Below are 22,370 nucleotides of genomic sequence, written 5' to 3'. Positions count from 1 at the left end.
TCGCTCTCTGAGTAGCCCTGACCATTGCCCCACTACTGGCCACCGATGCCCAGTCTTTCTAGGGTTCAGTTCTAATTCTGGTCCCTTAGCCATGCCCCTTCCCAGCCCCAGTGGAGCCCTATTCTCAAATCCCCCAAGGGCTTCGAATATGACCCCCATACTTCACAGGGAGACTTCCCTCTACCCACCTCCCTCGTATTCTTCAGACCCTGCTGTGTCTCCATTTCCTTATCTCCGCCCCAACTGGAGAACCGGGAAAGACCCGTCAGTCTGCAAAGCCCGGAGGCGGGGCGCCAGGGTGACTCGTTAGTTCATTCATTCTTTCCCTTTAACCCCTCCCTGGCTCCTCCCTGGGGCAAGGAGGGGCGGGAAGTGACAGAGATGTGCGTAATCGGGCGGGGGGGGGGGCGTCCCCGGCACTAACGATGAAAGGCCTGGCTGACCGCCGCCGCCGCCGTGTCAAATTAGAGACCCCGGCCGGGCGCCCGAGTTCTGACTTCGGGCTGGGGACCCCCTCCTCCCAGCCCCGAGGCACAGCGAAGCCTTGAGAGTGCGAAGAGATCCCAGCCCTGGGATCGAGTTCAGGGAAAGAGATATCTAACTGGAGAGAGAAAAATGAGAGCCGGGGAGGGAAGGCTTTAAGATCTATTTGTCGGGATTTAGGAGGCACGACAGCAGGGCCTGTAAGGAAGGGGGAGGGGGCGGGGAAGAGGACCTCGGAACCTGGCCAGTGACTTTAACCTCCTCCCCACAAACCTCAAATAATCCTGGTTCTGAAAGAGGATGGGAGCGGGGGCGTGAACGGGGTGTAAGATCTAGCTCTCTGATGGGGGCGGGCAAGGGAACACCAGCTGGGGCTGCGATGGAGTTGGGGACCATTCTTGCAGCATTCATCCAGGGGAAAGAGACTCTTGGAACATCACCAGTGGGGAGGGGGCCAAGAGGTGGCTTTAAATCCTCCCCCAAAAAAACATCCAAGATAAATCGACACGAAGCGTCAATACAAGTACTGTAGCACACCACCCCTGGCAGTTGGGTCGCCACTTCCAAGGCCCCCCTCCTCCAGTGCAGAACGCTCAAGTCCTAGAATGTCCTGTGAGAGGTCATCTGGTACCTTGGAGTTTGGTGGCCGTGCCTTCTGAGGCCCCGCTCCCGCCCAGGGCAGGAGGGCAGGGGAGCTTTCGTATACAGCGCTCCTGGGCTGTGTGCCCCTCACCTTTAGGCAGGGGGCGCCTTGGCCCCGAGAGACGACAGGCCCGGGGGAGGGCCCTGCAGGGCGCGCTCCTCCCACGCCGGTGTCAGGTTTACGGAACAGAGCTCCCGGCCGGACGCGCGGTGGCCTGACTGCGACAAGGATTCCATTCGTCTGACCCGGCCCGGCTTGACCCTGCCCGGGCGCGCCATGTTCGCGCGTGGGTCCCGGAGGCGCCGCTCCGGGCGCGCGGTGAGCGAGATTCAGGGCAGGGGTAAACTGAGGCCCAGGAGAGGCGGCAGGGGATAGGGATAGCTATGAGGAGGCGCTCCACAGAGTGTTTGGGAATCCCCATCCCCAGGATTCCCAGACCAGAGGAGCTGGGGCTGCTGGAAGCATGGCGATGAAGGAATGTGGAGCTCTGGTGGCCCATGCTCCCTAGTCACCTCTCCACACACCCTAATCAGCACTCCAGAGACCTGGTGTGCTCCCTTCTCGTGTGAATATGGGAGGGGATTCTCAGGGCCAAAAGATTGGGTCCTGGATTGAGCAGGGACTCGGTGAGCTTCTGAGGGAAGGGACCTCCCCGTGTACCTTGGCAGAAGGTGGACTGAGGAGTGGGGTCCTGCACTCCTGGGGTGCCTGAATCCTGAGGGTCGAAGGATTGGGATTTGGGAGAAGAGGGCTTCCAGGCTTCCACTTGAGCCAAGGAGCTTTTGACTTCCTAGACAGGAGAGTCTCTCTCTTCCTTTGGAAAGGGTCTCTAGGTGGGGTCTGGGTTTGGTGGTCCAGAGAAGGAGTGAATAGCCCTAGGATATGAAGGGTAAGGGCCAAGGCTTCTTGGGGTGAGGGTTTCTGAATGGATCAGGTGCCTCCTGAGATCCTCGAGCAGGGACTCTAGTTCCTTGGGTATGAAAGAGTGAAGCCAGGGTTTGGGGGAGGTGCTCTTGAGCTTCTGAAAAGACCAGCAGTGTTCATGTGGGGATCCCAAGTAAGGATGAGGTCTCAGACTCCTACCCTGTGGAATTAGTGTGCTGCTGGCCTGGGGTGGAGAAGGGCCCGAGATGAGGCCTGGGAAGAGACCCCCAGATTAGGGACTCTGCCCTTCGGTAGGAAGAGTGTACTCTGTGTTCTGGGGGAGGTGTCTGAGGCCTGGAGGAATCAGAAGCTGGTGGGAGGTGTCGAGACTGGGTAGGGGGAGTCCGCATCTGGCCTGGGGAGGGGAATTCCCTGAAAAGAGGGCTTACAGGGAGGTTGGCCTCAGCTGCCCCGCCTCTACCTCAGTTGTGTCCCCTTCCCCCGCACTCCGGGCGCTGTCTCAGCCTGCCCAGCGCTGCCCTGGTGGGACAGGCCCCAGCGTGCGGTCGCGGGCCTTGGAGTGGAGAAGTGGGCGTTGACTTCTTCCTCCTCTCCACCACGCCTCGCCCGGTCCTGCGTCTACCCCTGCCTGTACAGCCTCCAGAGGCAGAGGACCCAGACCGCGGCCAGCCCTGCAACTCCTGCAGGGAGCAGTGCCCTGGCTTTCTGCTGCATGGCTGGAGGTAGGTGACCATCCCAGGACCTAGCCTTCGTCAGGGCCCCGCCCTCAGGGGAACCCCCAGAGGCTTAGGCCACGCCCCTAGGCTTGAGCCTGGTCTACCCAGGGAGCTCAGTTCCAGAAAGAGCCTCATGCTCGGATTCAGAGCCCCGCCCCCTGACTCATTCCCAATTGTCCTGTTCCCAGGAGAGCTCCACCCACTACACAGCCCCACCCCCGGAAGGGTCCTCCCCAAGCCTCTGAGTGTCATCCGGATGGAGATCCTCCGTCCTGGGTTCTAAGCATCGCCTACTGACCTCCATCCCCCCTCTTGGGCTCAGAACTCCTCTCCCAGACCCAGTGTCCTGTCCTCCTACTAGAGCCCTGTACCCAAAACGTTCCACAAAATACCACAGACAGAGCCCTACCTACAGGCTCAGAGCCCAACCGCCCACAAGTTCAGAGCCTCAGCACAGGCTAGAGCCCGCCTCTAGGGAAAGTTCCCCCACAACGTCCAGAGCCAGTCCTGAGAGGAAGCCCCTAGATTTATAACTCCCATATTAGACTCAGAGCCCTACTCAGATCTGCTGCTGGGAGAGTCTGACCCAAGTCCCAGAGCTGAAAGTCAGGGGATGGCCTTGAGACCCCACAGCCCCACCCCTTCACCTCCCATGCCCAGCCAGGCCCTCTGCCCCTGCCTCACAGCCCTGCCCTCAGCTGGCCTCTCAGCCCCTCACAACCAGCGCCCACCCCCCACGGCGTCCAGCTCACAGCCCCACCTCCTCTCAGCCACGCCCCCAGGCCTAGGGCCCTGTCCTGGCTCAGAATCCTTTGGTGGTAATAATCTGCATGTCCCTGCCCCTCAGTTGGACTTCCAAAGGCTGTCAAGGGGTCACAGTGGGCTACCCCTTAGTAATTGACCTCCATCCTGCTCCCCCCAGAAAGATCTGCCAGCACTGCAAATGCCCCAGGGAGGAGCATGCCGTGCATGGGGTGCCTGTGGACCTGGAACGCATCATGTGTCGGTTGATCTCAGACTTCCAGCGCCACTCTATCTCCGACGATGACTCAGGCTGTGCCTCGGAGGAGTATGCCTGGGTGCCCCCTGGTCTCAAGCCCGAGCAGGTGACCAGAGGCCACAACCCACTCTTGCTCTCTAGTGGGTGCACACACACACAAACACACACACACACTCAGGTGGGAACCTATTTCTGGGGCAATGCTAGGGTGTATGGTCAGATCGCATGTGTCTTTCTGACCCCTCCCTGATCTAGGGGTGGTCAGCCCCCTGTAACTCACAGGGAACCCTGAGTGATCACTGGGTGGTACCGCAGGGCCTGTTCACCCCACTCCCAGTGTACCCCTTACCTCAGGTCTTATCCCAGCACTTCATTCACCACATCTCCACCAACTGATTCAGTCAACACATAGTTTTTGGGCACCTACTGCATGTCAGACACTATTCTAGGCACTGAGGACACAGCAGTGAACAAAACACAAGAAAATATCTTTCCACGTGGAGGTTAGATTCCCAAAGGGAGCAACAGCCAATAAGCAAACCTGTTAAAATATGTCAGATGGTGTAAGGGCTATGGAATCAAAAAGCAGGGGCGGGGTGGAGAGAGATGTTTGAACTGTAAATAGGGTGCCCTGTTCAACCTCTGTGAGAATTTGATGTTCGAGCTTCCTGAAGGAGGTGAAGAGTGAGCCATGCAGATATCCGAGGTTAGAGCGATCCAGGCAAAGGGAATAGTTATGCAAAGTTCCTGAGTGTGCTTGGCGCATGGGAGGAACAGTGAGGAGACCCGTGCACTGGAGCAGAGTGAGCAACGAGGAGTGTGGTTGGAGGTGAGGTCAGAGAGGTGGCAGGGGGCCATGGAGAGGACTTTGACTTCTACTCTGAATGAGGGAGAAGCCTCAAGAGGGTTGTGAGCAGAAAAGGGATGCAATTTCTCTTAGGATTTAACAGGATCCCTCTGATTGCTGAGTGTAGGCGGGACTGCAGGAGTGAGGGTGGAAGCAGGGGACCAGTGAGAGGAGGCTACTGCAATAGTCCAGGGGGCTGATGACAGTGCTGGCAGTGGAAGTAGTGAATGGTGGTCAGATTCTGGTTATATTTTGAAAGTAGAGCTGAGAGGATTTGCTTGTGGGTGTGAGAGAGAGAGGAGTCGAAGATGACACCAAGGATGGATGGACTAACTGATATGGCTCAGGCCAAGGCAGCAGCAAGTTTGAGGGCTAAGAGCATAAGTTTGGTTTTGGCCATCTGGAGTTTGAGATGCCTGTTAGATGTCTGAGTGGTCACATTGCCTGGAAGTTGAGGGAGAAGTCACAGGGCTGGAGGTATGCATTTGTGAGGCATTAGCCATGAGATGGTATTTATAGACATGAGGTTGGATACGATTCCCAAGGGAGTGAAGGTAGACAGAGGCAGGAGGACCAAGGACTGAGCCTGAGGACCCTCCCACATTTAGGTGTCAACTGGTTGAGGAGGAACCAAAAGAGGGACAGAGAAGGAGCAGCCAATAAGGTAGGAGTAAACCCAGGGAACAGTGTTTCCAGGAAGACGGAGTGATCGGCTGTGTCCAGTGCTACTAATGGGTCAAGTTGTATGAGGACTGAGACCTGAACAATGACTTGAACAATGTGGACGTCACTGATGACTGTGACAGGAACAGCTTTGGAGGAGCGGCAGAGACAGAAGGGGCGAGGAATCCTGACTGAAGTGGGGTCTAGAGAAAACAGAAGGAGAGGAAGTGGAGACAGCAAGTGCACACAACTCTTTTGAGGGATTTTGCTGTAAAGGGAAGGAGAAAAGTAGAGCAGCAGCTGGAGGGAAAAGTGGGGTCAAGACATGAGGGGACTCTAAGCATGTCTGGGAGGTGATGGAAGTGATCCGGCCTGGAGGAAGGCGAGATGGAGGGAGTCAGTAGGAGTTCCCTTCTGATGACTTTAATCTTCTCAGAGAAATAGGGACCCACCATCCCAACTCACCCCTAGTCTCCATTGTTTTCTTCTCTCCCCCATGTCCTCCCAGGTATACCAGTTTTTCAGCTGCCTCCCAGAGGACAAGGTCCCCTACGTCAACAGTCCCGGGGAGAAATACAGGATCAAGCAGCTGCTGCACCAGCTGCCCCCACACGACAGTGAGGTAAGGAGAAAGAAGACAAGAAGGGCATGCCAGGTAGGGGGCACAGCCTGGGCAAATGCTGGGCAGCTGGAAATAAATGGGCAGGGGCAGAGGAGGAAAGGTGAGCTGAAAGGTCTAGACAGGCAGGAGCAATCAGGGGACATTCTTTCACAAAACCACAGCTGGGCCTTGGGAGACAAGGTAAGGGGTGGGTATTTCAGGCAGGAAGCACCATTTATACAAAGGCCTAGAAGTAAACTTTTTGAGCATGGATGAAATTTGGAAGAGGGTCAGGGGGCAGGCATTAGGGGAGGAGCCTGGAAGACCCCTACTACCCCAGGCACAGTACTGCACAGCACTGGAAGAGGAGGAGAAGAAAGAGCTCAGAGCCTTCAGCCAGCAGCGGAAGCGGGAGAATCTGGGGCGTGGCACCGTGCGCATCTTCCCGGTGACCATCACTGGGGCCATCTGTGAGGAGGTGAGCCATGGAGGGCCTCGGCAAGTGAGCGATGCCTTTGCTCCAAGCCCTGGGGTGCAGGGCCCACCTTCCAGGCCCTGGGAAGATGAGGCCTGCCACTTAAGACCTAGGGGTCTTTCTCTAGTGTCCTCTCTAGTGGACAGGGTCTTGTCTTCACATCCCACTGTTAGGTAGGGACCATCTCTGAGGTCTCCCTAGCCAGGAAGGTTTGTCTGTAGGGCCCCAGGTGGACAGGGCCTCCCTCAGATCCCACTGTTGGGTGCAATCTGTCTCTAAGGAAGCCCTAGTGTACCGTCTCTATGGTTTCCTCCCCTCTACGCAGTGGACGTGAGATGTAACCTGTGTCTCTGGTCCTCTTGTGGTCGGGATTTGTCCTTAAGAACTGACCCACAGTAGCAGGGCCTGTCTCTAGAGCCCAGTGTGAGTGGAATTCATCTCCAAGGCCACCCCTGGTGGGTGGAGCCTGTTCTTAGATCCTATTGTTAGGTGAGGTCTGTCGCTAAGGTCCAGGTGGTGGAGACTATCTCTATGGTCCCCCACCGGGCCTGGCCTGTCTCTATGGGTTCCCCAACCCCTTAAGGGCAAGACTTGCCTTTAAGGCCACCCACTATGAGTAGGACTTGTCTCTATGGTTTCCCCCAGGAGCAAGGTCAGTCTCTAAGATGCCCCCCCATGTAGGCAGGGCCTGTCTCAACATTACCCCGTGGGTGGTGTCAGTCACAAAGCTCCACCATGGGGAAGGCCCAAGTGTCGCACACCTTGGCTGACCCCCATCCATGAGACCATCTCGGTCATGGTGACGGTGTCTATCTGTCATTTGGCAGTGTGGGAAGCAGATCGGAGGTGGGGATATCGCAGTCTTTGCCAGCCGCGCAGGCTTGGGTGCCTGCTGGCACCCACAGTGCTTTGTGTGCTCCACATGCCGGGAGCTGCTGGTGGACCTCATCTACTTCTACCATGCTGGCAAGGTCTACTGTGGTCGCCACCATGCTGAATGCCTGCGCCCGCGCTGCGAAGCCTGTGATGAGGTTTGTGCCTCTGCCTGGGGGTGGGAGTGGAGGGCGGGCAGGGCCAGGGGCAGGCCCATCTGACAGCCACAGATGGCCTGCTCCCCCCAGATCATCTTCTCCCCTGAGTGCACGGAGGCCGAGGGCCGGCACTGGCACATGGGTCACTTCTGCTGCTTCGAGTGTGAAGCCTCGCTAGGAGGGCAGCGCTATGTCATGCGTCAGAGCCGCCCCCACTGCTGCGCCTGCTATGAGGCCCGCCACGCGGAGTACTGTGATGGCTGTGGGGAGCACATCGGTGGGTGAACATGGGACTGGACAGAGGGATGGATAGAGAGCTGGGCCACAGCCCCCTCCCCAGGATTCCTCCTGTTCTCCAAGCCTCATCCCCTGTTATATCCTATACTTTAATTCCAGCCCCAGCATCATATGCCTATACCCTTCACTGCAAGTCCCATCACCAATATCCATTATGCCATGCTTTCTAAACCCCACATACACAACGCTAGGCACCACTACACATCTAGGCCCACCTCCAGAGTGCTCTCTAATTCTCAGCCCCCCAGGGCCACCCTCCAACCTTCTCAGCCTAGCCCCTACTCCCCCAGGCTATGCCCTATTCTCTAAGACTCTCCTCCTCAGGCTAGGTACTCCTACCTTCTATGCCACACCCTACCCTTTCCCGCCAAGGCCACGCCCTGCATTCTAAGCCCTGCCCCCACCACCTAGGCCTTTTATTCAGGTCCACCTTACACTGTCCTTCCACCTGAAGACACCTCTTAATGTCTAAGCCTGACCCACATCTTAGAGTCCAATGCCCACCCCTACTCTGGGAGGGGGTACCCTGGGAACCAAAGGGAGGGGGAGGAGGAGATATTTACCAGCCAGTTTCCAAGAGAGAACAAGGATGAGGAACCCTGGGGTGAGGACCAAACTTGAGGTTTCTTGCTTTCTCCAGAGAAGGGCCCCATTATGGAGAAGTGGGAGGAGAAGGCAGCTTGGGGTACCCTGCCACAGATTCCCTGCCTCTTTCCGAGAAGGGCCCCATTTAGGAGGAGTGGAGATATGCCTGAGGGCACTGCCTCAGTTTTCCCCCTTGTGTCGGTCCCCGCAGGCCTGGACCAGGGCCAGATGGCTTATGAGGGCCAGCATTGGCACGCCTCAGACCGCTGCTTTTGCTGTAGTCGCTGTGGGCGAGCCCTGCTGGGCCGCCCTTTCCTGCCGCGCAGGGGCCTAATCTTCTGCTCGCGAGCCTGCAGCCTGGGGTCCGAGCCCACGGCTCCGGGGCCTGGCCGCCGGAGCTGGAGCGCGGGCACGGTCTCCGCACCACTCGCAGCCTCCACAGCCTCTTTCTCTGCTGTGGAGGGGGCGTCTGAGACCGCCACCAAAGGCACCAGCACCGAGCCAGCGCCTGGTGAGCTAACCCTCGAGCCACGCCCAGTCACTCCGTGTCCTCCCGCCTCAGCCCTAGCCCCTCCCCTTGGCTCGCCCAGGCCCATCACCTGCGGCATCCCGGGCCCCGCCCGCCTCAGCCCTGGCTTCTTCCCCAAACCATTCCAGGCCTAGTCTCCAGCCCAAAATACACCCCCTTATAAAACCTGGTTCCACCCCCTTCTGTACAGGGCCCGTCCTCTACCTCAACTTGTCCCTGCTTGAGCCCAAGTTCCTCCTCCTTTCCTCCAAACCCTTGACTCTCCACCCTCTGCACCCAGGCCCCAACCCCATTCCATCCTAAACCTTGTCGGCTCCAGCCTATGCCACGCCCCTTCCATCAGGAGCCACGTCCCCGTTCCCTGGCCATACCCACACGCCAATCCAGTCCTGCTGCGTCTGCGTTCCAACCTCCCTCTCGCCTTCACTCAGAGCCTGCCCTAGGCCTCATATCCCCCGGATTCCCCACCTCGCTGCCCGTCTCTGACCCCTGCTCCCACTTTCCCGGTCCTGATGGAGGAAAGGGGAGAGGAGAAGGCCCTTCCAAGGCCTCCCTTGGTTGGGGGTGGGGGGGTCAGATACAGGGAGTCGCTCTCTCTCTCTCTTTCCAGCTGCAGGCCCCGAAGAGCCCGCCCACTTTCTGAGAGGGGGCCCCCACCGCCACTCCATGCCGGAGCTGGGGCTCCGCAGTGTCCCCGAGCCCTCCCCGGGGCCCACTGGCCAGCCGGACCCGCTCCCGGAAGATGGTGCCTTCGGTCGCCAGAGCGCCCCGCGCGTCAGCTTCCGAGACCCCCTGGTGTCTGAGGGAGGCCCGCGGCGGACCCTGAGTGCACCTCCAGCCCAGCGCCGCAGGCCGCGCAGTCCCCCTCCCAAGGCCCCCACCCATCGCCGCCACCGCCACCACCACCATCACCGCCGCCACTCTGGCAGATGTCGCCACCATCAGTGTGACTTGGGATCCGGGTCAGACTCAGAATCCTGTGCCAGCTCGCCCTCCAGCCCCAGCTCCGAGTCCTCAGAGGACGACGGCTTCTTCCTAGGGGAACGCATCCCGCTGCCCCCGCACCTGTGCAGGCCCGTGCCTGCTCAGGACACTGCAACTGAGAACCCCAACTTCCAGACTCCACAGCTCCTCAGGAACTCGCGCCCAGGGATGCCTCGCCAGGCCAGAGAGAAGAACTGCATCGTGGCTTGAAGGCAAGGCAGTCCTGGGGGACTCCACTCAAATCAGTGTGGATGATGACATGCCCCCCAACCTAAGTCATAAATCCCCTCCTTCCTCTCTCCCTCGTCTGTTTGTATTATTGAAGTAATTTAACATGTGTTGTAAAACAGGCCTGGCTTCTTTACCTCTTTGTTCCAGCTCCCCCACCTCCCCAATTTGCCCCCTCCTAATGTTTGAGATTTATCCACATTTGATCAAAGGATTAATTTATTCATTATCATATGTTCTAACAATCTGTTTATTATTTATTTATCCCTCCATAGAGCCACCCCCAACACTGAGGAGGTTATTTGGAGTGGGTCACAACCTGGGGCCTGGAGTCTGAAATCTGAGGCGCCTTCCTCCCTCATTTTGTGGCTTAGGTGGGGGCATAGTCCAGGCAGAACTGGTGTCTCCTTTTGGATACTGCAGAAGGAAGGGGGACCTAGGCTCACCAGTCAAGGTGGCCACACCCAGGAGGATTGATTGGCAAGCGGAGAGACAGATTCTCCCAATAAAGGCACTTTTACCTCAATAGGGGGCTGGGAGCTGGCTGGGAGTGTTGTAGGGGTGGGAGGAGTTATTTTGATAGAGGTGTTAGTTGCAGGTTGCAGAGAGCAATGAAGGGAGTCCACCTACACCGGGCCATCTGCAGGGTCTGCAAGTGAGGAAAAGAGAGAAAGCATTGGCTGGATCCATATGCCCATTCTACAGACAAGAATACGGAAGCTTATGTTATTTATTGCCACTAAAGCCATAAGTACCAATAAGGGACAGAGTTGGCATTCATGCCCTTGGGAGACCCCTTTTCTTCTCTCCTCAACACCCTCCCCCCGCTGAAACACACACACACACACTTACCAGTAGGGGCTGCTGAATGTCTTTGCTGCCGCAAGGGGAAGGTGACATATGCATCATAGCTAAAGAGGCACACAGCGATTAGGCCCAGTACCTGGGGGTGGAGATGGGAGTGAAGTGGGTTGGATTAAGCTAGTCAGCCTACTCAGTCTCTTAACTCTTTGTATCCACCACCTCCAGTGACTGCACCCTGCAGGGATGGTGACTAAAGCCCCAGGTCGGGAAGCCAGAGAGCCAGAGAGAAAGGCCAGGAGACTGGACTCTGTCCCAGCCTCCCTCCTCCTAGTACCTCTTAAAACAGGGCAGCCACACGGTGGCCCCACATACAGGAGATACCATTAATACTGTACATTTGAGACAGATTCTAGCAGATGGTAGTCTAGTGTGTTGACAAAGGGGCCGCCTCTTTGTGCTTCCCACAGAGGTCCCTGTTTCAGACATGGGATGGCCCTTTACAGCAAATGATGATCTCGGGAGGAAAACCAGCGCCTGGGCCAGACTTTCCTTCAGGCTCTGAGAACAAGTGTGGCCGGCTGTTGGTCACACACTTTCTGCCAGAGGCAGAAATGACCCCTGGATCCTCAAACCCCTCTATGCTTTGGAGCTGCCTCCACGGCCTTTACCCCTCCGACGGTTTTGGAGTGGCTTCCTGGCGCAGCAAGGACGACAATGGAGGTGATCAGGTAGAGGATGGCCGCTATGAGGGTTCGGAAGAAATCCTGGGAGGGGTAGGGAGAAGAGGAAAGTCAGCATCCAGAGTTCCCCAGACAATCCCAACTGCCCAGGCCCCTCCTTAGCCTCGCCATTTTCGGCCCCTTTCTCACACTCCAAGGCCAGTTGATGATCTGTATTTTGTTGTGCAGGTCACACATGTAGATGACAAAGAAGACAGCAGCAAGGATCATCTCGATCACCGACAGGGAGGAGAATGCTGCTGTCGAGGCACTGAAGCAGATCAGAATCACGAGGCACAACACCTGGAAGGATAACACGGGAAAGGGGCCTCGATCAGCTCCCATGGCTGAGGGGATTGGTTTAAGTTGGGAGTCTCAGATGCCTACCAGGACTAGGAAAATGACAATAGCTAAACACTTATTGTGTGCTCACTGTGTTCGAAATATTGTTTTAAGAGCTGTACAAGAATTAATTCACTTAATCATCACGACAACCTCATGAGCTGGATACTATTACTAGTATCTTTATTTTATTATTTTTGTGTGTGTGAGGAAGATCAGCCCTGAGCTAACATCCATGCCAAGCCTCCTCTTTTTGCTGAGGAAGACTGGCTCTGAGCTAACATCCACGCGGATCTTCCTCCACTTTATATGGGATGCCACCACAGCATGGCCTGACAAGCGGTGTGTCGTGGGCGCCCGGGATCTGAATCCCGGGCCGCCAGCAGCAGAGTGGGTGCACTTAACCGCTATGCCAGGGGGCCCCTAGTATCTTTATTTTATAGATGAGAAAAGTGAGGCACAGAGAGGTTAAGTGACTTTCCCACAGTCACTCAGCTAGTGAGGGGTAGAGTTGGGTGCCTCAGTTTCCCCCCTTTTCCCTTCTAAGACAGGGGTGGCCTGAGAGGGGTGGCGCTGCCAGGTGTTTTGCGAGCACTGCTGGGGCCAGCTGCATGGCCTTCACGGGGCGGGACGTGCGGTTCCCCCGGCAACCCCTTTGGGAAGCGGTGAGAGCGACACTGGAGGGACAGGGCTCGGTTAAAGGCGCCGCACCCCTTTTACAAGTGACTCAAAGGCGGCGCCCACTTTGAGGAGGGCGAGAATTCGAGGCTGCCGAGCGGCCAGGACAGCTTAAGGACCTCCCGCCCTACCACCGAAGGGCGAGGAAGAACTGGCGGAGGGCGGGGCACCCTACCCCGCGGGACAAGCGCGCAGGGCCCCACCCCAAGAGGCCCCGCCCCTGGGCGCGCTGCCAGCCCGCCCGCCAGTGCCCAGGCCGCGCCACGCCCTGCCACGGAAGGCTCCCACCTCCCAGCCCCTTGGGACCCCTCTGATGAGTCCACAGATGAGTCCACGCAGTCTCCTTCCATGGGGCCCCCCCATATGCTCTATGGGCCTCTTGCCTCACCCCGTGGGCCAGCAGCTCCCGACCACCTTCTCCAAACCCGACTGACTCGCCCTGCGCCCCTGGTTTCTGGCCTCCGCCACTAACCCACCCACCTGCGCCCCACTGCTGAGCGCCCCCGGCCACGCGCCTACCTCACCTGGGCCCTCCCGGCTCTGCGTGGTCCAGCCACCCCACCCCGCCTTTGGCCACCCGCCTGTCCCGGGACGCTCACGATTTCAGCAAACAGGATAATTCCTTTTCGGGTGCACCAGAAGTTGGTGCAGGCTGCCCAGCAGCCGGGGGCCGAGAGGCGCTCGGAATCCGCCATGGCGTGGGCCGGAGTCCCTAGGAGCTCGGAGGATCTGCTTGCTTGCTCACGGGTTCGAGGACGCTGCACACCCAATCGTCTTGCCCGCCGTCTGGCCGGGAAGGTGGCCCCGGGGCGAAGGAGGGAGTGAATCACCGCACCAAGCAGAAGCGGGCGGGGCCGGAGGGGGCCGGACCAGGTGTCTGCCGCCCCGGAAGCCCCCTCGCCCCGCCCGCCAAGGATATTCCCCTCCCGGCGCACGGCCCCCGGGGCGCCCCATCTCCCGGGGCGCCAGCCTTTGAGGCTTGGCAGTTCGGAGTACCCATGCGCGGTAATGGCGAGACCCTTCGCACTTTTAGAATACAAATACTCCCAGGGCTGCCTCAACTCAGAACCGCGGAGATCTCGCTTTGGGAGAGAGTGACTCAGTTTCCTTAGCTGTAAAAACGGCGGCTGAGGCCATGGTTAAACCCAGGAATGTTTCCAGAATTTGGAATATTTTGAATTTTAGAAAGTTTTCCCGGTTCCTATACCGTGCATTACTTACCCTCAGCAGGGTCTGAGGCTGCCCCATTTAAAAAAAAAAAACACCTTAATACTTCCTCAAGGAAAGATGTGGATGTTCACAGTAAGTGGGATAAGCCAGGACTGAAAATTGCTCCTGGTTAAGTCAGGTCATGTTTTGGAACCATATGATGCCCAATGTGTGGGAAAACTGTTGGTTTCCAGAGCTTTTTGGACTTCAGAATTTTGGATAAAAGATCGTGGACTGTGGAATAAACCTCCTAGCGGTGATGGAAACGAGACGATGCCGGTGCACAGGCTGAGAGAGAACAGGGCCCGGTGAGCATCAATCTGCTCATTGTAAATGCGGGTGAACATTATTAAGAGAATCAGAGCCCAGGGTCTGCAATCCTGAGGAAGTCCCAGTCTTAAGTGCTGGGCCTCCATTTCCTGGTTCTAAGGAGAGGGGCTGTGAGCCCAACCCTAGATGAAGAATGGGGAAGAAGCACAGGTTTATTGATTGCTGGGAGCTTGGCAAAATGAGGGGAAGGCTCCTGAGGGGCCAGGCTGGGTGACAAGGCCAACAACATTTGAAGAGTGTGTTATCCTGAACAAGCAACTTCTAACTCAGCCTTGATTTCTGCATCTGAGATATGCACCTGGTCACGGGAATCAGAATCTCCCCCGAGATGTGCTGAGGGGCATGCTTTCCAGACTGGATGTTGGTTTTATTCTCATCTCATTTGAGGAGGGGCGAGTCATGGCTGGAAGGCCAGGATGTTTCAAGCCAAGGGCCTGCCTGCTACCCCCGCAACCCAGAGCCCCTCCAAACCAAGGAAGCTGCTCCCCTCTTCCATCCCAGGTTGCCAAAAGAGTAATTGGATAGTGGAAGAGATGAAACATATTTTTCCCAGTGCTGTGTGTGCTTTCCACCTCTGGAAAGGTGGAAATGAGGCATGAGGACATGCCTGAGTTTCTAGAACAAAATAAACTCTGCCCTGCATCAGGGCCTTTGCACTTGCTGTTCCCACTGCTGTCAATGCCCTTCCCCCAGCTCTTCATACATCTGGCTTCTGATCATTCGGGTATCAGCTCAAATGTTATGTCTTCAAAGAGGCCAGCAGCCCACCATCATTACCTCCCCTAACATAACCTCCTTTTGCTATCTTCATAACTCTCACCTCTGAAATTATCTTTTATTTATGCATTTTCTTGTATTTTCTGACATCTGTCTACCCCCACACACACATCAGCTACACAAGGATAGAAATCTTTGTTCCTTCCCCCAGCATCTCCCCACTGCCTATCACAGTGCAAGGTAAACAGTTGGGGCTCAATTAATACTTGTCAAATGCAGGTGAGATTAAGGGGACAGGTTTGGGAATTGAGCCTTGATTAAATCTTGTTTCAAACTCCCTCCCTCAAGCTACTTATACTCTCTGAGCCTCACTTCCCTCCTCTGTTTAAAATGGACATATCAGGATTATTGAGTAGATGTGTAACCAGATGAAAATAGACACTGCAAGTAGAGCCAGTAGCAGGGATAAGGCTAAGTAAATGGTGGCTGGGGTTACTAATATTAGTCTCCCAGGTGTGACTGTGTTTATAGTACTAGGGCTCTGGAGCCCTTTCCTGACTTCCGTGGGGCCACACCTCCACCAGGGTCTGAGTCAGGGGCAGCTAGAAGCTCCAGCGCCCTCCCCCACAACGTCTACAGTGCTAACCCTTCAAGGGTTCACCTCTTCACCTCTTCATACCCTAACTCCCAGCCTGGTTTTGCAGTCCCTCTCTGCTCCCCAACAGCCACCCTGGACACTCACACTCCAGTCTTTTAATTTCTCTAACCTGTCCCCGGCCCCTCCCTGTAGGGGTAAGAGTTGCCCATTCTGGCCTGACCACAGCTTCCTTCGTTGGGTGTATGGGGACAAGTGTTCACGATGTGGTGACAGCAGAGGTGACTGGACATTTCTGGCCTTGGCCAGTGCCTGCTTCGGGGCTACCCCAGCTGGAGTCCCACTGGCCATATAAGCCCCGGCTTTGAGCTCTGTTCCCAGGATGGAGGAAACTCGGGCCTCTCCCACGACTGGGAACGCCCAGCATGTGGCGTGTGCACACAAGCCCGGCTGCAGTTTGTCACCATCTATGGAAGAGGGGGGTGCGGCCCAAAGGTTGTAATAGCCTTTTTTAGCCCGGCCAGCTGACTCACACCTTCCTGGCTCCGCCCTAAAGGGGGCTCCAGGGCCCCAGCCCATGCCCTGAGGGTGGCAGTCTACGTGCCAGAGAAAGCTGGCCAACCAGACCAGAAGTGAGAGACTGCAGGCTCCTGGCGAAGGAAGCCGCCCGCCGTGGCTCTAGCCTTGTTATCCGGCCATCAGCTGAGTGTCTGGACGATTCCGGGCCAGGGCTCTTTGTATACTGGTGCACTCCCGCCATCACAGGCCCACCTCTACATTTCACACGCCACGCGCAATAATTATCTGTGAGCCCTGAACACCTCCCAACAAGTGAAATGAATGCATGGGGAGAGAAGCAGAAGTTTGCTAAGAGAAACGGAATGGGGAGAAAGCACGCTGGGCTGAGGCCGGCAGAAGCAAGGACCCCTCTAGAGGCATGAAAGAAATAACACGAAGTAAGCTTGTCAATGGTTGCAAGAAGAAACCAGATCGACCCACACCCTCTTTACCAGGTGGACTCGGGAGCCTCACCGGGCCAGAAGCCCCTGGAAAGTCAAGACTGGATCAAACCATTTTATTACCTCCCCCGCCCGAAACAAGAAGCGCAGGGCTGGCCCGTCCGGGAGGGCTGTGCCACTGACGCCGCGAGGGGAGCACGGGCTGGTCGACTGCGCAGCAGGAGGGGGAACAAGACCAAGTGGAAGCTCTCCCCGCCACGCTAGTGCGCGGCCGGCGGAGCACGCCAGATCCAGGTTGGGCAGTACCAAGTAAGCACCAAGCCGCCCGATGCATGCTCAGTGCCTCCGCCTGCCGGCTGCCATCTCCAGGGCGAGCTGCGCGGCCCCCGGGACCCCTAGGGCACGCGAGAGCCGTTCCTCGCTGGGCACCAGCCAGGGTCCCGGGGAACCCGGAGTTCGGTCGTGAGGGTCCTCCGTGCGGCGCTCAGGAGGAGGAACCGCGGGGCTGTCGGCCGCTCGCTCTGGGCTAGGCTCTGGGCTGCCCCGGGTTTGGGGCGTCTTATGGGATCGAGGGTGCTGAAGTAGGGAGGGGCTGGCGCTGCGAGACTTCATCACCTTTGGTCCCCCAGAATCTGGGCTGCGATCTGGGGATGGCAAGACTGCGGGTTAGATTGGGTGATAGGGTGGGGAACAGAGAGCGGGGCCCCTTGGCCCAGGGTGGCTGGGAGACTGCAAAGGCAGGGATCCTGCTCCTTAGAGAAATCTCCCTTCAAGGCCTGGACACGCCCTTGAGGAACCACCACCACTCCTTAAGACCCCTGACACCTCCTTTCCCAAGACCCCTCCCCTACTGGATCCAGAACACACCCCTCAGAAAGCATTTCCCACAATCTCCAAAGGAAATCAAACCCTGACCTTGACCTCGAGATGCCAAATCCCTCCCATCTAGGACCTCAGACTCTCCCCTTGCTCAACCCACCTCCCTCGACCCCGACTTTTTCCCTTATGGACCCCTCCTCTTTCAGAATGAGACCCCCTACCCTCTAGATCCCCATCCCATCTCCTCCCCGCTGGGACCCACTCTGCCTTCCCATCCGAGGACTATGACTCTTCCTTCTGAACACCCGCTTTTACCCCAGACCCCTTCCCTCCTCTCCTGGCCCAGTACCTAGAAAGTCTCCCCTCAGAAGTCCACCTTTATACCTATCCTGACACCCTACTCCCTGCCCAGCTCCCCCCTCCGCCCCCCCCGCGGTTTTGGAGACTACCATGACACTTCACAGACATCAACCACCGACCCTCCCCACTGAGACCACCAAACCCTTCCCACCCAGGACCCCAGCCTCTCCACTCTGCCACTCTCTCCTTCCCTTCACAGATCCCTGACACCTCTTCCCTAAGAAACCCACCATCGCCTTTCTGGGGCCCTCCCACCCCCTCAAGTTTGCCGGGGTGGGTCTCAAGAGGGCTGGTTAGCACCAGACGGAGCCGGGGTCCGCCTGCGCGAATCCGCTCCACGACCTGGGCATGGGTGAGGCCCTGAGTTGACTCTCCGTTGATGTAGAGCACGAGGTCACCAGCCTGCAAGAGTGGAAGGCAGAGGTGCTGGAGGAAGGGCAGATGAAGAGCACCCCGACAAAGGGCAAGGACCAGGCTAGCACCATCGAATGGAGTGGCGCCTTATGGCTCACCTGCAAACGACCGCAGCGCTCTGCCGGCCCGTCCTTCAGCAGCCCGCGCACTGCCAGCGGAGCGTCTCCGGCTGCATCTCGGCCTCCACTTAATGTGAAGCCAAAGCCCATGGGACCACAAACCAGTTCCACACAGAACCGACCAGAAGCCTGGGGCGGCTTCGAAGCACGACGTGCCATACCCTGGGTCACTTGGGACGCCGTGGTACGTGTACCCAAGGTTTCTGACCGACGATGCTGGAGTAAGAACACAAGTGTACATACACTGCCAGTCTCAAGACAAGGGGCCTCCATTAGGAGGACAAAGTGGTACCTGGGGCCGGTGTTCTACGAAAGCGGCATTAGGCAGGCGACTGTCGGTGACCTCTATGTCCGCAGAATCCTGCACGCTAACGACTAGGGGAATGAAAGAGGCAGTGGGAGGAGAATCAATGGAAACCACCTAGGACCTGATCCCTGAGTTAACATTCTAGCCTCATCTCATTTCCTTGCCTCTAAATGCACAGACACGCCCACTTATTAAACTAGTCTCCACCCACAGGAATAACTGTCCTGATTCGCCTTCTTAACTAATAATCCTGGGCCCGGCTATTTGAATAACCCTCCAGACCTTCCCACCTCCCTCTAATAACACGCAGACCTCGACCCTCAAACGACACCCTTAGGCCCATCCTGGAGGGCGCTACTCCCGGGGTTGGGCTCCTGAACATTCTGGGACCCGCCCCCTAATTAGCCCATAAACCTCAACACATTCCTCACATCTAGGCCCCGCCCCCATGAGTTTATAGGCTCCACCCCCTTGACTAGCATTCCAGGCCCGCCCCTTAGCTAAGTGCCCGTCCCAGCACTCTCCAGGCCCCGCCCCCTCAGAAACGCCATTCGAAGCCTTACTTGCAACTAATCTTGCAACGTTCACCTGCTGCAATAACCCTGCCGCTGTCAACTCCTAGAGGAATATTCTAGGATAACCCCAAGGCCCCGCCCCCTCGAATTACCCTCCGAGCCCTGCCCTCCCAGCTCACACCATTGGCCCCACCCAGGGCAGTAACTAACAATCTCGGGCCCGCCATTTCAGAACTCAGCTCCACCCCGGCCCCGCCCCCTGAGAGGCCCCGCCCCCACCACGCACCCTCCTTGGGGCGCAGGCGCAATGTGGCGCCGGCCCTGCGCACCAGCGCCGCCACGTCGGCCGCAGCTCGGGCCGCCAGGGGGCGCGCGTCCAGCCGGGCCAGGAGCTGCCGGGCGCTAGGGCCCGCGGACTGGGGACCGCCGCGGCCTGCGCGGGTGAAAAGAACAGGTCAGCGCCCACCCCAAGCCTCGGCGAACCCCCACGCTCCCCGACGTCCGAAGACCTAGAATGCCCCTCAAGATCCCCAGAGACCCCTGACCACGCCCTTGATAGTGCTGGAGGTCGCCGATGTCCCTCTCATCTCCCGCGACCCCCGACCACCGCGAGTACGCCCGCGGACCCCGCCTGCCCCCACGGTATCCCTGGAGATAGGTCTGTGACCGCAATGTTCCTGGACACCTCCAAACACCCTGTGGATATCTCTGGAGGTCTCCGACTGGACCCTCACAACCCCAGATTCCAAACTCTTCCCCCACAATATCCAGAGGGACCCCGATTCCCCCGGACGTCCCAACAGAACACAGTCTGCCCCCCGGTGGCCCCGGGACCTCCGGTTCCCCCTCCAGATGTCCTAGGCAACCCTGATGGCCCACATAGCCTCAGATTGCCCCTCCACATATCCCCAGAGGCCCCCACCTAGCCCCCCACAATTCACCACAGCCCCTGAGTGCCCAGGTGTCCTCCAGTGACCCCGGGCAGACCCCTCCGGCACATCTCCCGGGAAACTCCTGAGAGCCCCGGGATCTGGTGCGTGGCCCCGCGGCGCGGGTGCCGGTGCAGGTGCGGGTGCAGGGAGGGAACCTCGAGCCCAGCCGCAGTCGCTGGGCCCCTGCCCGCTGCCGCCGCTGCTTGGGCGCCAAGGCTGCCTTGTTTACTACCTGTCGGGAGGAAAAGGTGAGCAGCAGGCAGGCGGGGCGATGGGGGCAGGGGACGCGCCCACTCCCTGCATCGCGTACCTCCTCTGCTCCCGCTAGGGTCCGTGGCGCTCCCCGCGCGCGGCTCCATGACCTGTAGTCCGTCGGGTGGACGCACGGCCTCCAGCGACGCGTTTTGAGCACCGGGGCGCGCTCACCTGGCGGCCCGCCCGGGCCTGGACGCGGCTGAGACCAGCCGGTCCCGTGCCTGGCGCCCCGACCCACGCGGTGACCTACCTGGCGGCCGGCAAGGAGGCCTGGCTGCGCGAGCCGGCGCGAGCGCTTGATCTGGCTCTGCCTCAGGCGCCGCCTCTCTTATCCCAGGACCCTGGGCTGGGCCCCTCTTGCCGCCCAGGGAATGCTGTTACTCCGCGTGTGAGAAGGGGAAGTCGAGGCCCAGCGAAGTTAAGGGCCCCATTTGAGCTCTGACAACTAGACACGGGGAGGCAGCACTGGAGCGCAAGTTTACCGGGGAACTCGGCAGCCTCCAACACAGCTTGGCACATGGTAGGCACTCAGTAAATTCGCAGGGAATGCTTGCCTAAGCCGGTCCCTACTGGGGAACTGGGAGAGTCTGGTGGGCTGGGGAGGGGGACGCCCTTGGAGCCTTGGGGGCCATGGGAGAGTTTAGGGCCCTGAGCATGGTGGGGTTGGGGGACTCAAAGAGCAGGGAAGGACAGGTCCCTTGGAGAGCAGAGGCGGCTTTGAAGACACCCGGGTGGGAGGGGACGCTAGCCAAGAAGAAGGGAGAAATGAGGCCCCTCCTAGGTTTGAAAAGGGAAGGGTTCTGGGGACACAGGCCCCGAGGGGGGAGCACTTGGCCACAGTGCTACTGTAGTGGAAGGAGGAGTGGGGAGCAGTGAGAGACGGCCTGTGACCACCACTTGGTGGAGGAAGAAACTGAGGGCAGGAGGGGCTCACACACCTGCCGAGGGGGCCCGTAGCCAGCCAGCAGTGGCGCCGGTCCCAGGCAGCTTACCCCCAACACTCACTTGGTCCGTAACTGTTGCACTATGGGCTGTGGGAGCACTGTGTCCCGACGTCCATTCTGGCTGGCTGGGCAACCACTCTCTCCACCTCTCAGGGTCCCAGTGCTGTCACGGGAGAAAGGGGCTGAATGGTCCCTGCTTTCATTCCTCCTGCAATTCCCTGCCCCTCCCACCTCTGACCTGACCTGTCTGAGGGGGATATACTGGAACTCCTTTGCTCCTCTGCCCTGTTTTTGTGGTAACCACGAGGGCTGTCACCGCTCCCAAATTATGCTCACTGTTTTTCTCACCCCTCTGCCTTTGCCATGCTGTACCCTCTGTCTGGGAGGCTCTTCCCAGCTTTTCCTTGGCCTGAAAGTTGCCTGCATGTTATCAAGGCCCAGTTGAAAAGCTCCAACCCTCCATATCTGCAAAGAAAGAACACATATTCATGCAGATGATGGATGATTGACTGTGTAGAACTGTAAACCAAAGTGCTTCTGTTTTAGGGGAAGAGTCCAGGCTAATTTCTTTTCCTGAGTCTTTCCAAGAGTACTGGGTTGAGGATGACTGAGACTGAGCACTAGGCTCCCATGTTCTCTCCTCCGCTGGGAAGCGCTCTCGCTCTTTCTTCCACTGCCCAGTCCCCTCACCATCCCCCTGGGGACTTCCCCAATTCTGCATGGCAGTGCTGGTCACCCAGGTCACTGACCTCTCTGGGCCTCTGTCTGCCTGAATTTGGATCCGCTCTGTCCCTCTTGGCCATTGCTGGGAGTCAGGCTGCTGTCTGAGCTCCCAGGGGTCCCCAGCAGAATGTGGCCACACCTGCCCACCTGTTCAGAGAAGCCAGGATGCTTTCTTTGTATTATGCTGTGTAAACCTCTTACCTATGACTTGTGGAATGAGAAGTAAGCCAACACAAGGCACAATTGCTATCCCAGTTTTACAGAGCAGGAGATGGAGGCCCAGAGAGGTTAAGTAACTTTCCCGGGGTTGCAACAGCTGGGAAGCAGTGGAGCTAGTATTTGCACCAGGCTGTCCTGGCTTCAGAGACTGCACTCAGGTACCACACTATCCTACCTCTCTTGAGCTGCATGTAGGCTCTCTGTCTGGTTGCCCGCATCTGTCGCGACCTGAGTCTGGGGTTGGGTAGGGGAAAGTTGAGACATTCTGTACTACAGTTTTCCTCCATACAATTCTCATTCATTCGTGCATTCCACAGACATTCTCTGACCCCTGCTCAGAGCCTGGCCCTAGGCAGGGGCAGCTGGATTCATGGAGCTGGAATGGCCCTGGGCTCTGTCATTGGCAGGCACCCTGTTTGGAGGGAGAGGATCTACTGGATGCT

The 22,370-nt window shown here is 58.0% G+C and overlaps 3 protein-coding genes across 6 annotated transcripts; 1 reads left to right on the top strand and 2 right to left on the bottom strand.

Moving 5' to 3' along the window:
* Positions 1 to 1,329: 1,329 nt before the first annotated feature.
* On the top strand, positions 1,330 to 10,089 carry PRICKLE3 (prickle planar cell polarity protein 3). Of its 3 annotated transcripts, XM_058535853.1 has the most exons (9): positions 1,330 to 1,444; positions 2,648 to 2,733; positions 3,650 to 3,833; positions 5,746 to 5,859; positions 6,179 to 6,316; positions 7,141 to 7,344; positions 7,435 to 7,621; positions 8,438 to 8,737; positions 9,366 to 10,089. In XM_058535853.1, the coding sequence occupies exons 1-9, from the start codon at positions 1,403 to 1,405 to the stop codon at positions 9,947 to 9,949; spliced, it is 1,839 nt and encodes a 612-aa protein (XP_058391836.1). In that variant the 5' UTR covers positions 1,330 to 1,402; the 3' UTR covers positions 9,950 to 10,089. The 3 variants fall into 3 exon arrangements, with proteins under 3 accessions (XP_058391836.1, XP_058391834.1, XP_058391835.1); XM_058535851.1 differs by lacking the exon at positions 6,179 to 6,316 and having other exon boundaries at positions 1,352 to 1,444; XM_058535852.1 differs by lacking the exon at positions 8,438 to 8,737 and having other exon boundaries at positions 1,355 to 1,444.
* Positions 10,090 to 10,199: 110 nt separating this feature from the next.
* PLP2 (proteolipid protein 2) lies at positions 10,200 to 13,332 on the bottom strand. Its single transcript, XM_058535856.1, has 5 exons — positions 13,110 to 13,332; positions 11,641 to 11,793; positions 11,440 to 11,535; positions 10,820 to 10,910; positions 10,200 to 10,616 (listed from the first exon to the last, which is right to left on the bottom strand). Exons 1-5 carry the CDS (start codon positions 13,203 to 13,205, stop codon positions 10,594 to 10,596), a joined length of 459 nt encoding a protein of 152 aa, XP_058391839.1. The 5' UTR covers positions 13,206 to 13,332; the 3' UTR covers positions 10,200 to 10,593.
* A 3,089-nt stretch (positions 13,333 to 16,421) lies between these two features.
* On the bottom strand, positions 16,422 to 20,210 carry MAGIX (MAGI family member, X-linked). 2 transcript variants are annotated; one of them, XM_058535854.1, is made up of 6 exons: positions 20,097 to 20,210; positions 19,141 to 19,287; positions 18,325 to 18,407; positions 18,012 to 18,248; positions 17,730 to 17,901; positions 16,422 to 16,964 (listed from the first exon to the last, which is right to left on the bottom strand). In XM_058535854.1, the coding sequence occupies exons 1-6, from the start codon at positions 20,143 to 20,145 to the stop codon at positions 16,657 to 16,659; spliced, it is 996 nt and encodes a 331-aa protein (XP_058391837.1). In that variant the 5' UTR covers positions 20,146 to 20,210; the 3' UTR covers positions 16,422 to 16,656. The 2 variants fall into 2 exon arrangements, with proteins under 2 accessions (XP_058391837.1, XP_058391838.1); XM_058535855.1 differs by lacking the exon at positions 19,141 to 19,287.
* Positions 20,211 to 22,370: the final 2,160 nt, after the last annotated feature.

The sequence above is a fragment of the Diceros bicornis genome, chromosome X (assembly GCF_020826845.1).
Source record: "Diceros bicornis minor isolate mBicDic1 chromosome X, mDicBic1.mat.cur, whole genome shotgun sequence".
NCBI classification, from domain to species: domain Eukaryota; kingdom Metazoa; phylum Chordata; class Mammalia; order Perissodactyla; family Rhinocerotidae; genus Diceros; species Diceros bicornis.
The sequence above is the reverse complement of the archived record's forward strand: the minus strand, read 5'-3'. Positions and strand labels throughout refer to the sequence as shown.

Excerpts from the sequence above, each read along its gene's own strand:
- PLP2 (XM_058535856.1), bottom strand. The coding sequence starts at position 13,205 with ATGGCGGATTCCGAGCGCCTCTCGGCCCCCGGCTGCTGGGCAGCCTGC. Across the intron at positions 11,794-13,109 it reads TTATCCTGTTTGCTGAAATC|GTGTTGTGCCTCGTGATTCT; the intron begins GTGAGCGTCCCG and ends TTATCCTTCCAG. Across the intron at positions 10,617-10,819 it reads ACATTCAGCAGCCCCTACTG|ACCCTGCAGATGGCCCGGTG; the intron begins GTAAGTGTGTGT and ends CCTCACTTGCAG.
- PRICKLE3 (XM_058535853.1), top strand. The coding sequence starts at position 1,403 with ATGTTCGCGCGTGGGTCCCGGAGGCGCCGCTCCGGGCGCGCG. Across the intron at positions 6,317-7,140 it reads CTGGGGCCATCTGTGAGGAG|TGTGGGAAGCAGATCGGAGG; the intron begins GTGAGCCATGGA and ends GTCATTTGGCAG. Across the intron at positions 7,622-8,437 it reads TGGCTGTGGGGAGCACATCG|GCCTGGACCAGGGCCAGATG; the intron begins GTGGGTGAACAT and ends CGGTCCCCGCAG.
- MAGIX (XM_058535854.1), bottom strand. The coding sequence starts at position 20,145 with ATGGAGCCGCGCGCGGGGAGCGCCACGGACCCTAGCGGGAGCAGAGGA. Across the intron at positions 18,408-19,140 it reads GCGCCTGCGCCCCAAGGAGG|TCGTTAGCGTGCAGGATTCT; the intron begins GTGCGTGGTGGG and ends TCATTCCCCTAG. Across the intron at positions 18,249-18,324 it reads TCGTAGAACACCGGCCCCAG|CATCGTCGGTCAGAAACCTT; the intron begins GTACCACTTTGT and ends TTCTTACTCCAG.